General features: G+C 39.1%; 1 protein-coding gene across 2 annotated transcripts; it reads left to right on the forward strand.

The window, feature by feature from the left end:
* The first annotated feature begins 586 nt into the window (after positions 1-586).
* On the forward strand, positions 587-14,726 carry LOC138028425 (telomerase Cajal body protein 1-like). Of its 2 annotated transcripts, XR_011127661.1 has the most exons (12): positions 587-1,274; positions 1,838-1,942; positions 5,242-5,353; positions 6,410-6,498; positions 7,288-7,378; positions 8,350-8,482; positions 8,831-8,923; positions 9,685-9,806; positions 10,651-10,754; positions 12,069-12,221; positions 13,921-14,190; positions 14,571-14,726. XR_011127661.1 is itself a non-coding variant. In XM_068875964.1 (11 exons), exons 1-11 carry the CDS (start codon positions 1,246-1,248, stop codon positions 14,075-14,077), a joined length of 1,188 nt encoding a protein of 395 aa, XP_068732065.1. In that variant the 5' UTR covers positions 587-1,245; the 3' UTR covers positions 14,078-14,726. The 2 variants fall into 2 exon arrangements, 1 of the variants encoding a protein (XP_068732065.1); XM_068875964.1 differs by having other exon boundaries at positions 13,921-14,726.
* The last annotated feature ends 196 nt before the right edge of the window (positions 14,727-14,922 follow it).

Consider the following 14,922-nt stretch of genomic DNA (forward strand, 5'->3'; position numbering starts at 1 on the left):
CCTACTGTAGACAATGTAGATAGCTGTTCCTACTGTAGACACTGTAGATAACTGTTCCTACTGTAGACACTGTAGATAGCTGTTCCGCTTGTAGACAATGTATAGAGCTGTTCCAATTGTAGACAGTGTAGACAGCTCTTCCTACTGTAGACAATCTAGATAGCTGTTCCTAGTGTAGACACTCTAGATAGCTGTTCCTACTGTAGACAATGTATATAGCTGTTCCCATTGTAGACAGTGTTGATAGCTGTTCCCATTGTAGACACTGTAGATAGCTGTTCCTAAAGTAGACAGTGTAGATATCTGTTCCTACTGTAGACAGTGTAGATAGCTGTTCCTAATGTAGACAATGTAGATAGCTGTTCCTAGTGTAGACAGTGTAGATAGCTGTTCCTACTGTAGACAGTGTAGATAGCTGTTCCTACTGTAGACAATGTAGATAGCTGTTCCCATTGTAGACAGTGTAGATAGCTGTTCCTACTGTAGACACTGTAGATAGCTGTTCCCATTGTAGGTAGTGTAGATAGCTGTTCCTACTGTAGACAGTGTATATAACTGTTCCTACTGTAGACAGTGTAGATAGTTGTTTCTATGTAGACAGTTCATTTTAGTGTACATGAGGAGTAGCTTACACTTTCCTTTAACTCATTTGCATATATTCGTGATAGCGTATCATGAAATTACGACCAAAAAACCCAACACAATGTCAAATCTTGCTGATACCTCTGAGTGTAAAGAAAGAGGGAAAAATGACGAAACTGAATGTGAGACTGTGGGGCAGAGTTCAGCGATTGAATCTTTCAATCAAACGATAACAATACACCTGGGCATTTGAATTTTACAACAACTGAAAGTGCTGCAAGTGTTGAAAGTAACAGCGATCTCAAGAGCGAAAACCTGGGCTTGGTCAGGTCGCCGAATACTAGTATTTCCAAGGAAGATTGTCCCGCTCAAAATGTTTTGCAAGATGAGGTCGCTAGTCCTTACAGAAGAAATTCAGCCATTACGGAAGGCACCGATGAAGATAAACTCGCAACAGACATTTTTGTGAAAGAGCAACATTGCTTTAAGGTTCTTGAACCGGACGACTCTGAGCAACAGAAAGACTTACGTGATTATTCTCAGCCAGAAGAGAGGGATGGCAGTCTAGAGTCTACCCATGTTGACAATCAAAGTGAGGATTTCATAGACTCAAAACTCAATAATCATGAAAAGGAATCAAGTGATGACAAGCAGGAAAACGACATGTCAATGGAAACAGATAATGAATTAATGTACGATTTTTGCAGGCTAAGACGCGAACATTATTTCAAAGGTTCACAACACCATAAACTCTGTGACCTACTCATAGTGAATATCGCGTATGGGTTCTTTCATGTCACAGAGGTTTTATAAACAAGGGTTGTGATATAAGGCCTACAACTTTATTTTCCTTGGCCAAGAAGACTTGGAATTCAAGCCATTTGCAGGTCAAAGTAATAGAGCAGCCCTCAGTTTTTTAAAAACCTGAGTGTTGAACTAGCTGCACTCTTGGACAAAATAAAAATGAAAAATTAGTACTTCCCTTCCCCCAAAATCAATGATGAATCAGCGCACAAGTTGAAGCCTGCCATTTTTTCATCAATGAAATTGGGGGGAGGGGTGGTCTTCGATTTCCATTTGAAATGTCGAAGGTTTTGGGTTTCAAACTTGTGACTTGTAGCATTGTAGTCCGATACTCAACCAAACCAACCCAATGGTATCAGAATCCCTGTAAATTGAGTTAACTTTGCATTCCCTTTCATTCATCTCACTAATACTTTTTATGTTTATTTCTTTTTAAATCTTAAATTTCCAGGTATCCAGTGATCCATTATAATTTTGCTATCACTCCTCAACAAGTGAGTGGAGCCTGGGGAGAGTTTGAGAGCTCAGCATCAAACTTTCTAAAGGGATGTAAATGGTAGGTAAAATGATTGAAAACTGCATGAGTTATTTAAAGGGGCTAGGTCACGCTATTTTAGGCATTTTTCAGCACTGATCAAATGATCATAGAATTAACTAAAATATCAAAATGACTGTTCAAAACTATAGAAGAACTCTAACAAAACACAGGGAAGCCAAGAAGGGACATGGATGGACGAAACTGGAGAGGATTGAAATGGATTGAATTTGGGTAAATTTGAAAAACATCAGCCCACCTTTTTTCAAATTTATATCAGTCTATATCAAAATGTCATTTACAAAGCTTGAAAATCATTCTCAGTTGTTATGTTGCCGTGATTTTGCAAATGAAAGACTCTTGCTCTGCCAGTTTGACGTTTAGAGCTCATAATTAACAAAATTAAACGAAATTACCTAAAATAGCGTGACCTAGCCCCTTTAAGTAAACCTGCCAGAACTCAGGTTAACCCATTGACTCCCACGGGTTCCTCATCAACGAGTAAAATTGTCTGGTATTAGACAGAGTAAAATACTAAGATTGGCCGGTTTAGGCCAGTTTGGACATCAAAGGGGTAATGGGGTAGTGGAATCTGGGACAAAAATCTGGTTCTAAATGTAAGGTACATTAAGTCTAAACTTTAAGGTGACAAAATTAAGGATCCTCGCACCTACTTACTTAGACAAGAAATAGTAGTGTTTCCTTCCTATAGATGAAAGACATAAATGATCCTTGCAATTATCTGGAATTTTTTAGGTGTCTCAAACAAACAATAATATTATTATTGCTCAAGAGGACCTTTTTCGATATATAAAATTCATCTTGAAAGAGAGGTTTAGAGGACAAAGACAAAGGAAAGTGGATGATAATGTAAATATTTTTCACATTCATTCCAATGTGTTTCTATTGTTTTTGTCCTCACTGCCTCACTATCAAGCTGATTATTTGATGTTTTGAAAATGGCCTATTGTCCAGATAAGTGTGCACAAGGATCATTTCTCTCTTTCTTCTGTAGCCCCATCTTCAAATATATACATTAATTTAACTTTCGTTAACTCTGCCATGCATCACAGTTGTTATATACGTATAAACATGACTTGACCTGGCAATTTCAAACAGACGGGTCCTCATTACCACTTGGCTCCCCTCTGCTAATTTGACCTGACCAACTTGAAATCTCATTCAAAGACTTGACGCATCCCAGTTTAATTACTGGTAACAATGTTAGACTAGAAATAGTCTAGTGTTCCTTGGAAGCTAGCCTTCTCTGTGCTCTTGGAAGTAACAATATAGTCACCCAAAGAGAGGTGATGTCGAGTGGATTTGCATGACAAGGACAGTGACATGTTTGAAAATATTGGTTCTGAAAGGAAATGGATCTCAACAAGTTTTTTTTCCTGATTGCAGCGCCCATGAGTCTCTTGTACCTTAGTGGCTGCTGACTACATTTACATTCCCCAACTATTTCAATATGCAGCATATGAGAAATTACACAAAAATCCACACTTTTAAACAGCTTTTAATCCTTAGGCACACAAGATACAACAATGGTTTCCCCAAAAAACTTCACCTAGCTTAAATTAATTAAAGTCCACTAGAATCAATTTACAAATTACTCGTAAGTAACCCCTTGGATCATGCAACGTCAGTTGCACAACCAAAAGGTCTCTTGAACTGTGGCAGAGCATGATCTGAAGGTGATGTGAACAAATTTTGGGATAACCTGTGGATTTGGCTTATCCAGACCAGTCTGACTACAATGATTTGATGGTACCTGGAGTTGTGATTATGAAAAGGTAGTGGTGGAAGTAGAAAGTGCTGTCAATGGCGATTGTAGAGGTGGATCTGGAAAATAAATTATGGTGCCATAGTTTGCATTATCCTCAAAAAGGATGGTAACCTTTCAGGGGATGATGCTGGAAGCTATGCAAATTCCCTGAACAAGAGTACTGTTATTCCAAAGGGAGGCAGGTTGAAGATATAGAGACTTCCCTGGGGTGCTATAGTAGGGCCGTTACAGTAGCAGCACTTGATACACAGTTGTTTGTGTCTCACACTGTGCACCTATCAAAGCCCATCCAAAAATACAGTGCAAAAGGAAAAGAGAAAAAAAAACCATTCCTTTTAGATGAGTCAGACAGTCTGAAGTGAAGTGAAGGATTTTGAAAACAACCACTACTTAATCACTCAGGACTGCTTGAAAATTAATGCCACAAAACTGCTCAAACATAGTTGCAATGTTCCACATTAGCCTGCACTTTAATGACGGGTTTTTTCCTGGGAGAAGCTGCTAATCTTGTTGTGGCTAACTTTCATAAAGAATTTGACTTAGTTAAAGAACCCAGCGCTTACAATCTAAAGAGGAGGGACTGTATGTAGTTTGGGCCTGGCAGTGCATTTTATTCTGTCTTTCATTTCATTTTGGGTGGCTGGGATTGTAACATGCGCTGAAAGCATTAAATTTGTCATGAAGTACCTTTTTTATGATCTCTGTAGTTAAAATATTTATTTAGTTATTTTATTTAAGGTAAACAATAGGTCATGTCCCCTACTCGGTTTAAAAACCAAACCTAAACCCATGAATTATCAAAAAACCCTCCCCATCACCCATGTAAAAAATATTTACATGGCGACATTTAAGACAAACTACTTTAAAACTGGTCGAAACCGGAGTCAATAGGTTAAAGGAACCAAAATTATCGCCATTAAAATATTAAAAAGTCTAATATTGATAAATAAAGTTACTTTTAAAAATTTATGTCTAAAGGAGGCAAGAGACTCTGATTCCTTAATATCCCTTGGTAAGCTGTTCCACATATAATGAGCAAAAAAGTTAAAAACTTCGAATGCTGCGTGGCACTTGTTACGACAATAAGAAAATAAAAGTTGAGAATGTTACTGAAAGTGCCAAAATCTTAACAAATGTCCAGACGTTTCGGGACTGTGCCATTCATCAGTGGAATGGCACTGATGAAGGGCACAGTCCCGAAACGTCTGGACATTTGGATTTTGGCACTTTCAGCAACATTCTCAACTTTTATTTTCTTATTGTTCCATATTTAGGTTATTCTGTTAAAGAAAATAATAGTCACGAAAAGCAGATGTGCAAGAAAGATTTGTCTTAACGTAATCGTAAGCAAGCATAGTGCGTTTGACCCTTAATGAAAGAAAAAAAGTTGTTAAAGTCACAAGTTAGATCTATGTGCCCATGAAGGCATCTGAAAAAGAAAAGTAAGTCAAGCCAGTAATTTAGCAGCAATAACGTAAGTTAATGGCAGTAACTTCAAGTTCTTTTACCAATGAAATTTCATTTTGTACAGGTCACCTGATGGATCGTGCATACTTACCAACAGTGATGATAATGTACTAAGGATATTTAATCTCCCTGTGGAACTGTACACTGGGACAGCTGTGCAAGGACTGTCAGAGATGGTGTGGAATAGACCAATTTCGACATATTAAAATTCAGTCCGAAACAAAAGGCATCATCTCGAGGATCTGGGGAATAAATATAAGGGTGTGTATGAGTTTATTCCCGAGAGGCTCGAGAGGATGCCTTTTGTTTTGGGCTGAATTTTAATATATCGAAATTGGTCTATTTGATGGCTATTAGAGAACAGATTATCTTTAATTTGATTCCTTGCTCCCTAGCTTTGGGGTTCATTTTCCTTCCTTGTAGAGTATTCCACTGAAGAAAGAAAATATGTACTGGTACATGCTATTTAGTTGCCGTGGTGGCCAGTTTTGGTTCCTGAGTTAAGGAATAAATCTGCTTGGAGATTTCATGTTTGTCCCTGTGATTTCTCCTCAGTCTGTTTGCTTGACTGCTAGACCTATGTCACCACAAAATATTTTTACTCTTGTCCAGAAATTCATGCTGTTATAGATTTTACAAATTAAAGGCTTTTTATCAAGTTGTTTCAAGAACAGATATTTTCACTTGAAATAACAATTTATGTATCCAAAATGTTACACAGTTAACAAAAATAATACTGTAATATAGTAATGGCTTATTTCTTTCAAGTTATTGCAATCTGCTATTTTTTACAAAATATAATCTTAACATTTTATTGCTGCTGTGACACAAAACTCTATTTTCCATGCTTTTTCATGCAGCTGAAATATTAGATGGTTTTTTTGGACATACCACAATAATACTAATAGATAATAATATAATTCTTTTTCTTTAGAGCTGTTTTTAAATTAGTATTGTAAAACCAAAACCAAAGTAATTACTTTGGCCAATCAAAAAGGACTCAGACAATCCAGTAAACCAATCAAAATTCGAAGTACCGGTAACTACACGTAGCCGACACAAAGCGCAGAAAAATGTACACACGCGAGATTGGTTTTGGTTTCAATTCTAATTGGTTGGAAAAGTGGCTTGAGAACTTTAAACCAATCACTGAGTGAAGTAATGCAAAACCAAAGTAATTCGATAATTACTTTCGAAACTCATTTGAAAACCGCTCTGTTTTCTTGTTAAAGGTGTCAGTTCTAAGGATGCCAGAAGGAGAAACAATTTATGATTACTGCTGGTATCCTTTTATGTCCTCCCTTGATCCTGACACTTGCTGGTAAGTCCCATTTATTTCTTTTCTTTTGAAGTGCTACTGCAAATTAAAGGAGTTACATTATGAAAGTTTCTGTGTTTTCAGATCAGAACAAGTAATGCACAAACCAATTTTTATTTCATGACCTTTATACATGAGTAAACAGATTACACTTTATGAGTTTATATATGATGTCATAAAGGCTCTGTTGGATTATACTCTCCTTTACATGCATAATTCTTCATATCATATTAATTTAATTTTGGCCTTGTCAAAAACACAGTTGACTATTGTCAACTCAAACCCTCTCTAACTAAAACCAAAATTGATTTCCCCTGGATTTTTGTTACACATTTACTGCGATTTTACCCTCAATAACTTGAACCTCCCGATAACTGGAAGCAATTTCCATTTCCTTTTAGGTCATTCTTTCTATATTTTTAACTTTGATAACTTAAACCACGTCTGTCAGTATGTGACAAAACAAACAGTGTACTGCAGTCCAAAACCATTAATAATGTTTTAATTTATTTTGACGAAGCCCTGTAATCTTTGTCCTTTTTTGCCTTACACAAAACATGTCAGTCCAGTTGACGCTTTGTTAGTTTTAGGGTGCATTTAACTTCAGTGACAGGGTTGCTGCTTAACTCCTTACTCCCAATAACTCAATCTCCTGATAACTCGAACCTTTTTTAAGTTCCCTTGAAGGTTTGAGTTATCAGGAGTCAACTGTACTTTCTTAGTATTGTTTACTGTTTACTGAGATTACTTTCTAAATGCATTGTTTTCATAATCAAATTTCTCCAAGTGTAGTCTGTTAAGCAGCAGTCGTGACCATCCCATCCACATGTGGGACGCTTTCATGGGAACAATTCGATGCACTTACAGAACTTACAATCACTTGGTAAGGTAATATTGTAATTTAGTTACTACAGTAGTATCCTTGACTTTATGCGGGTGACAACTCATTGCCGTGATGTTGGGATGAAAATAATCAGAGCTTCTTTTGTTTACACCAGCAACTTTGCTGTAATGACCTAACAAGGTTATTATATACCTGGCTGGCTTGTTAATCGCCATTTCTTGCAGTCAGATAGTGAATTGATAAGAGTGCAGCTCAGCAAGGTTGGACTGAAGGAGCTGTGCTTCTGCGCTCGGCCCCAGAACACGACCCATGCATGACCTCGGGGCACAGCACCATAGATGGAATAAGCTAGGAGTTACTGTTATTTATTCAAAGGGTGTGGTCACCATGTTGTTTTCTAGAGAAAATCATTATTCAAATAGATATCACAGCAACAATATCTCCATATGCAAGGTAGTAACCAGTTTTCAAACAGGGTGGCATAACAGAATGTACTTGTACGTCTGTCTTTTTTTTCTTCTGAGGAGTCCAGTCCTAAGCCAACATGAGTTTAGAGTTCAGTTTGGGTACAAGTAATTGGATCAAAGGGCCATTATTTTTCTTCTCTTGTATATGATTAACTGTTTGATTCACACTAACTATTGTTTAATTAACATCGCACTCATTGGACATAAAGAAAAGAAGATTGCAAGCAGTCTACTTGGTGTTCAGAATGGGATTTAAGTCTAGTTGTTCTCATAGAGCAATCTGAAGTTTGTTAATGCCATGTTATCTCTATAGACCATGCATAACATACATGTGCAGCCACACCTCGCTTGAGAGCTGTATAAATAGATCCAACATTGCAGTCACAGAACAAAGAGTTGCAACAAAACTCCATGGGATGTAAAAGGGGAAGAAAAAAATAATTGTAACACCTAAAACTGTTGGGGCTTGTCAACAAACAACAGTATTCACCATCCAATTTAATCAACAGAACTTAACTTCTCTAAATTGTTTGCTTTCATAAGGACGAAGTAGTGGCTGCAAACTGTGTATCATTCAACCTGGATGGCAGTCAGATTTATTGTGGCTTCAACAAAATGGTGAGAGTCTTTGATACTGCAAGACCTGGAAGAGATTTTCAGGAGAGACCAACTACAGGTGAATTTAGAAGGTTAATAGGCCAGTGAATGAATTCATGATCCATAGGGAGGCATTGGTACATTGCAAACTTGCCCTAGTTTATAGTCAGGGTGATCATATTGTGCAGATTCAACTCTGAATGTTTCGTATGTCTACAAGAGACAATATTCCAGATAAGGGTTAAATTTGACAAAAAATAAATTAGATAGAAATACTTTACAAAGGCTTTGTATCTACCCATGTTCTTTCTTGTCTTTAATTTGTGTATACTATCAATATCATAGTTAGACTTTCATCTCATCTTTCATTTTGATCAGGGCTTTGTTATTGAAAGGTTGATATAGTTTTGTCTCCATGCTGTTTTAGTTAAAAAGGATGGCCAGACTGGGATCATATCAAGCATTGCATTTAGTCCTGATATCTCTGGCCTGTATGCTCTTGGTTCTTATTCAAAGTCAGGTAAATGAAGGAGCAGCAGTTTGTCTATGTAAAGGGCACTTGGATTCAACCTTTCTCAAAATATCAATGTTTAATTGGATTCGACTTGAATTATTAATAATTATTGTTATGTACAGTGTCGACAGTTACCACAGTGGTAGAATTATCATTATGGATGTAATGCACTTTAAAATGATGACCAGCCAAGAAAGTTTCAAATCAAACAAAAAAACATGATCATCCCCCTGTTTTGGTAGGAAGCAATCAGTTGACTATTTACACAGTGGAAGCGACAATGACTTTCCGGTTACTAGATCAATGTGAAGAGTAATAATTATATCAAACACGAGAAGGAGTGTTTCATTGGATATCCAAACACCAAGAAGCGAGTTGAAAAAAGAGGCTGAGGCCGAGTTTTTTAACCAATTTCGAGGTGTTTGGATATCTGATGAAACACTCTTTCGAGTCTTTGTTATTGCTTCTCAAAGGAATCAGTATTTTAAGAGATATTTGGGATCAAAGTTGGCAAAATTTTATGCTAATTAAGACCACATATCCAAACTTCCTTCAAGGTGGTGATTTCTTTTGTTTTTGGATTATGAATTATTAATGAGTTTGAAACCCTTGTTTATTGGCCGAACTCCGGCAAGAATTTTTTTAGCTCAGTGGTAGAGAAGTGGGACCAGTAATAAGAAGGTAGTAGGTTCGACTCCTGTTAACAATAGCCATCTCCTTATAAATAAATTTTCAAGAATATATTTTGATATATTTTTTTGTTCAAGTTGGTGTGTATTCAGAAACAGATGGTGGTCAGCTTGTTTTCCTTCTTCAAGGCCAGCAGGGTGGAGTAACACATGTTATGTTCTCTCCTGATGGAACCAAGCTCTACAGTGGCGGCAGAAAGGTGAGTAGAGCGTTTTCACTCACGTGACCAGCAGCCATTTTGGATTACTGAAACAAAAGAAAGTATTTGCATAAAACCGGTGGATTAGTTTGGTACACCATCATGGCCGCCATTTCTTTGTTTTGGAACACCAACATGGCCGCCGTGACGTCATGTGAAAACGATCTATAAAGTTTTTAGCTATGGATGGAAACCGGAAGTGAACATTTCACATTCCAGGACAGATTCTCCCAGATTGTTCAACTAATTGCCTCTGATAGTGAGAACTTACCTCGCAATATAAATGAGGTAGTGTCAGACAGGTTCCAACTTCACTTCCAGTTGTAGCCTGCGTAGCTGCGGTATTGTAGGCGTGGGGAATAAAGTTTTGGCGGCGAATCGCCGCTCGCGATTAGCGGCTCCGCCGCCAAAACTTTATTACCTCCAGTTACGCAGGTTATTCTGATGGCAGCTTGTGGCTATGCTTCAGCCCCTGGGCCCGGTTGTTCAAAAGCCGATTAACGCTAATCCCAGATTAAAAATTTACCAAAGAGTCTATTTCTCTACTCCCAAATGCTGTTCAACGCTGATATTTGGCAAAATTTTACATTAGAGGAAGTCAACCCAAAAAAACGAAAATAACCAAAAAGTTGAGAACATGAAACAAACGTTTACGCTAATCCTGGATTAAGTTAATTGGCTTTCGAACAACTGTGCCCTGGCTAACCCCTAAATAATCCGTGGTGCGGTAGTAGGCAAGTAATTAAAAGCACAGAAATTAGTTTGTACATGTATCGAGTGAGTTGACAAAAGTATATTGACTGCAGTATACATATACTATACTTACTTATATTTTGTGCTTTAGGATGATGAAATCTTGTGCTGGGATGTTCGTAATCCAGGGGCAGTTCTTTATTCCATGATGCGGTCTGTGAATACAAACCAGCGAGTGTACTTCGATATCGACAGGTATTGAGTCGGGGGATGTTGCGAAAATGTTGTTGACATTTAGCCAGGAAATCTCAGGGAGAGTTTTCTTTATATTTTTGGACTAGCTTAGTTCTACTGTTTTTAGATGAAAATGGTTAAATTCATAACTTGGTTCTTGACATTCCTGACAACTCAAAGATAGAGCATCAAATTTTTCAGAGCCGGAAGAGTCTGTCGAAGTTTGGAGAACAACACGTCAGGGCCACCCAACGTCAATTTTCGGAAAATATCTGTTCGGAAGACGATTTGAGATCTAGAATTTTCGGAACATTTGTTGTAAAATTCCTTGCTTGCCTGCCTGTCCTAGGATTTTCGAACATCTAAAAGATGGTATAAATTTCGAGAGCATTTTTTGGCCGAAATTTTCGAAAAGGTACGTTTTCAGCTAGGGAATCCGAACAGATGAAAATTTTTAGGGGATAAAAATACGCCTATATCTACTGTTAAAATACGAAAATACGTTTAACAATGCTATATTTTCGTTGGGTGCCCCTGCTACGTCGAGGACTGTCGAGATTCAGTCCATTTCCATCGTCTCCATTCTTTAGCTCTGGAGAACAGAAATACCCAGATTGCACTGATATTGTTCTGAGTAATGGACATATGGCATTGTTTGTTTCCATTGACAAAGAGACGATTTAGTCATTGGAGTATTAGGACAATCGCCTAGCACTTTCCCTTTGAAGAAGTCGTGCCCAAGAGGGGTAGTGATGACTTGGTGGTAAAACACTAATTGACTGAGTTAGGTCGGGCCAGGCGGGACAATCTTGGCTCTCTGTCAAAGTACTCGGATCTCGCTGTGCACAAACTGTGCAAAACATCCTCGAGGTAAATATTTTCCAGTCTGCCCCCCACCCCCCCCCCCCTCCCCTCCTTAGTCAATGAGCACATTTATTATATGACTAGCTCCGTGATCGAGAAAGATGAACCAAATCCCACGCTGTGATTGGCTATCCGAGCGGGCAAGCTGGAGCTATCTTGCCCGCTCGGGATTTCTCGCATTGTCCCGCAAGATCAAAGATCATTTTTTAGTGTTTTATCCCACATAATAACTCCTTTATTGACCAAGCTTGTTCGGTCAAGATGGCTGGATATTAGCCTGGTTCTTTTTTTGCGTGTTTATGGACCGAGATGAAGTCGAAGTCGAGCTCGCAAAAAAAGAACTGAACTTGGCCAACATCCAGCCATCTTGACCGAAAAAGCTTGGTCAATAACCCATACATACTGTTCGAGAGGAGTAAAGTAAATAAGTTGTGTTAAAGGTTAACACTGAATTTGATGCTATCCTTTTAGATCTGGACAGTACATTATTTCTGGTAATGCGGACGGTACCGTAGCAGTGTGGGATACAACGCTTCCACCAACCACAAATGACTCTTCAACAGAAGCTACTCTGCAACCAATTATGAAGTTCGTTGCTCACGGAGACTTCGTAAATGGAGCGAGGTAAAGTTAGTTCGTGACTTTACCGCGAACCAGTTGGCTCAGTTGGTGGAGAATCGGACCACCTTGTGAGAGAGGTTGAACCCTGGCCGAACCAAAACTCAGGGTCTTAGGAGAATTGAGGGGAGAGTGCTTCCTTCGTATTGACACTTGCAGATGATTACCCAACCCCCGACCAGTTGGCTTAGTTGGCTTGAGCATTGGACTACTGTGGGAGAGGTCGTGAGTTCAACTCCCGCCGGACCAACACTCAGGGTCTTTAAATAACTGAGGAGGAAGTGCTGCCTTTGTAATTTCATCTGCAAGTGGTTAGACTTTCAAGTCTTCTCGGATAAGAACGATAAACCGTAGCCCCTGTCTCAGTGCAACCCAAGTTCATAAGCACTGGGGGACGTTGAAGATCCCTCACACTATTCGAAAAGAGCAGGGCTTGGAGTGTGGTTGTTGTTCTGTGGACCCTTATCACCCGGCGGCCATGCTTGTCAAAGACAGTGGAGTTCATACCCCGAGCCCCTGGATGATGTGTTTGGACGCGAGTTCAGGGGACCCTCAGGGGGCCCAAAATAAAAGTTTTCAGTCAGTCGGACTTAAAGGGGCTAGGTCACGCTATTTTAGGTAATTTTGTTTAATTTTGTTAATTATGAGCTCTAAACGTCAAATTGGCAGAGCAAGAGTCTTTCATTTGCAAAATCACGGCCACATAACAACTGAGAATGATTTTCCAGCTGTGTAAATGACAATTTGATATAGACTGATATAAATTTGAAAAAAGGTGGGCCGACGTTTTTCAAATTTGACCAAATTCACTCCATTTCAGTCCTCTCCAGTTTTGTCCATCCATGTCCCTTCTTGGCTTCCCTGTGTTTTGTTAGAGTTCTTCTATAGTTTTGAACAGTTATTTTGATATTTTAGTTAATTCTATGACCATACGATCAGTGCTGAAATTGCCTAAAATTGCGTGACCTAGCCCCTTTAAAAATGGTGGCCATGTGAAAAGGTCGTGAACAGCTCCGAAGATTACTACATGTATTAACGTCTTCACTTCACTTCTTGAATTCTTGTCGTACAAGGACTGTAAACCGTGGGCCCTGTGGCTTTAAAAAGGTACAATTCAAGGACCCAACCTTTCGACTTTCCTTTCAAGTGTCTTTATCAGGGTCATACAAAGCTATCACAAGAATTTTTTTTTTTATAAGATCACCAATTTGCCGAAAAGGAAGAAGGGACTGTGCTCATAAGTATTCCTAGAGTCCTGTTAGCGAAGAGTAGGGCATGGAGTTTCCTTCATGGTAGTCCACCTCTGCCAGCACATTTCCGACAGGCTGGCTGGATTAGCAAGAATGGATTCTGAGCTATTGCCAGGTGCTGGATACCAAACTGAAAGACCTAAGAAACCTTCGTTGCATTTCGTTACGTTTTGCTTTGCCTTGCATTGCATTAGTTGTAGTTTTTTTCGGTTGAGTTATTTTCATGAATCTCTTTTTTTTATTTTATCTTCATCATTCCTATCTTGCTTGCCGAGTCCCCTGCTGCTTTTCTCCCGTTTCCTCTTTCCATTACGTTTTACTTCAGAAGCTAGTCGCAGGCCACGCCCTTCTCTACTCTGATCAGATATGTCCAGGTTTGACCCTAATTGACTATACTCGGGGAGATCATTGAACCTTAGCCCTCAGCGTTCCTCTTATTAATTTTGTCTTTTTAGTTTTCACCCCAGCCTTCCTCTGCTGGCAACAACCTCAGGACAAAGACAGTTCGAAGTGCGCGGATATTATAGTGATAACGAGGAAACAATGGAACAGGACCTAGGGATGCAAGTTGATAACTCTTTGAGGATATGGGCGGCTGGGGAGCAGTCGTAGACGAACGGGTACAGTTGTATGGTTTCTGGTACCGTTGTTTGGAATACGTCAGTTTGATTCTTGATGGCTTCCCGTCCCCGAGCCGCTTGCCCTCACAACCGTCGGACACGGGATATTAGAGAGCTTACGAAAAGACGACGCCGACGGCAACGACGACTCTACAAAACAATAGGTTTAGTGAGCAAAAACAATGGCTCTGCACGCTCTGCACGTGCGTTTTACATTTTGGTACATTTCTTTGCCGTCATCTCCTAAATGACGACGTAAAATCACCAAATTCAAGGTTCTGTGGAGGACGTTACCACAAGACGATGAATTTTCAGTTCTCTCTCTACGCTTCCAACCCACTCATACAAGTTTAATTCCTCGATAGTTACTACACATTTTCAACGGGAAACGACATGAAATAGTTTCGTAGTGATGCGAATAACGCGAACTCGTAATTTTAAATGAAGTCCTCCTAGCCGTGGTCGTCCTCGTTTCGTAAGCTCCCTACTAAGAAGCCCAGTGAAGGCGCTGACCAAGAGTAATTATGCGCTCTGCGAACAAGAATGCTTCAAAGTCAGAGTCAATTGGTTGTCGATCCTATCAGCAAGGCAAAATTTCGACATCTCTCTTAACTTTGGTAGAGGCCTATGCTGTTGCCATGCTAACGGTACACACCGTTTATAAATACCTCAAAACCAATTCGGTGGCCCAATATTTTTCAAATTTCTTGAGCCCCATCAAATTCTCTAATGTAGTATTTGATATAGTAATAACTCGTGATACTCAAGAAAAGGCTATAGGGAGATAAAAAGCCACACGATATATATTTTTTCTTTAGAGTGCATGCGAAACAAGCA

This window comes from Montipora capricornis, chromosome 13 (assembly GCF_036669925.1).
Source record: "Montipora capricornis isolate CH-2021 chromosome 13, ASM3666992v2, whole genome shotgun sequence".
NCBI lineage: Eukaryota > Metazoa > Cnidaria > Anthozoa > Scleractinia > Acroporidae > Montipora > Montipora capricornis.

What these genes read in the sequence shown, in the direction of transcription:
- LOC138028425 (XM_068875964.1), top strand. Translation starts at nt 1,246, where the DNA reads ATGTCAATGGAAACAGATAATGAATTAAT. An exon ending in TGGTTCTTATTCAAAGTCAG is followed by an intron (nt 8,924 to 9,684) that starts GTAAATGAAGGA and finishes TTTTTGTTCAAG; the next exon opens with TTGGTGTGTATTCAGAAACA. An exon ending in TCTACAGTGGCGGCAGAAAG is followed by an intron (nt 9,807 to 10,650) that starts GTGAGTAGAGCG and finishes TTTGTGCTTTAG; the next exon opens with GATGATGAAATCTTGTGCTG.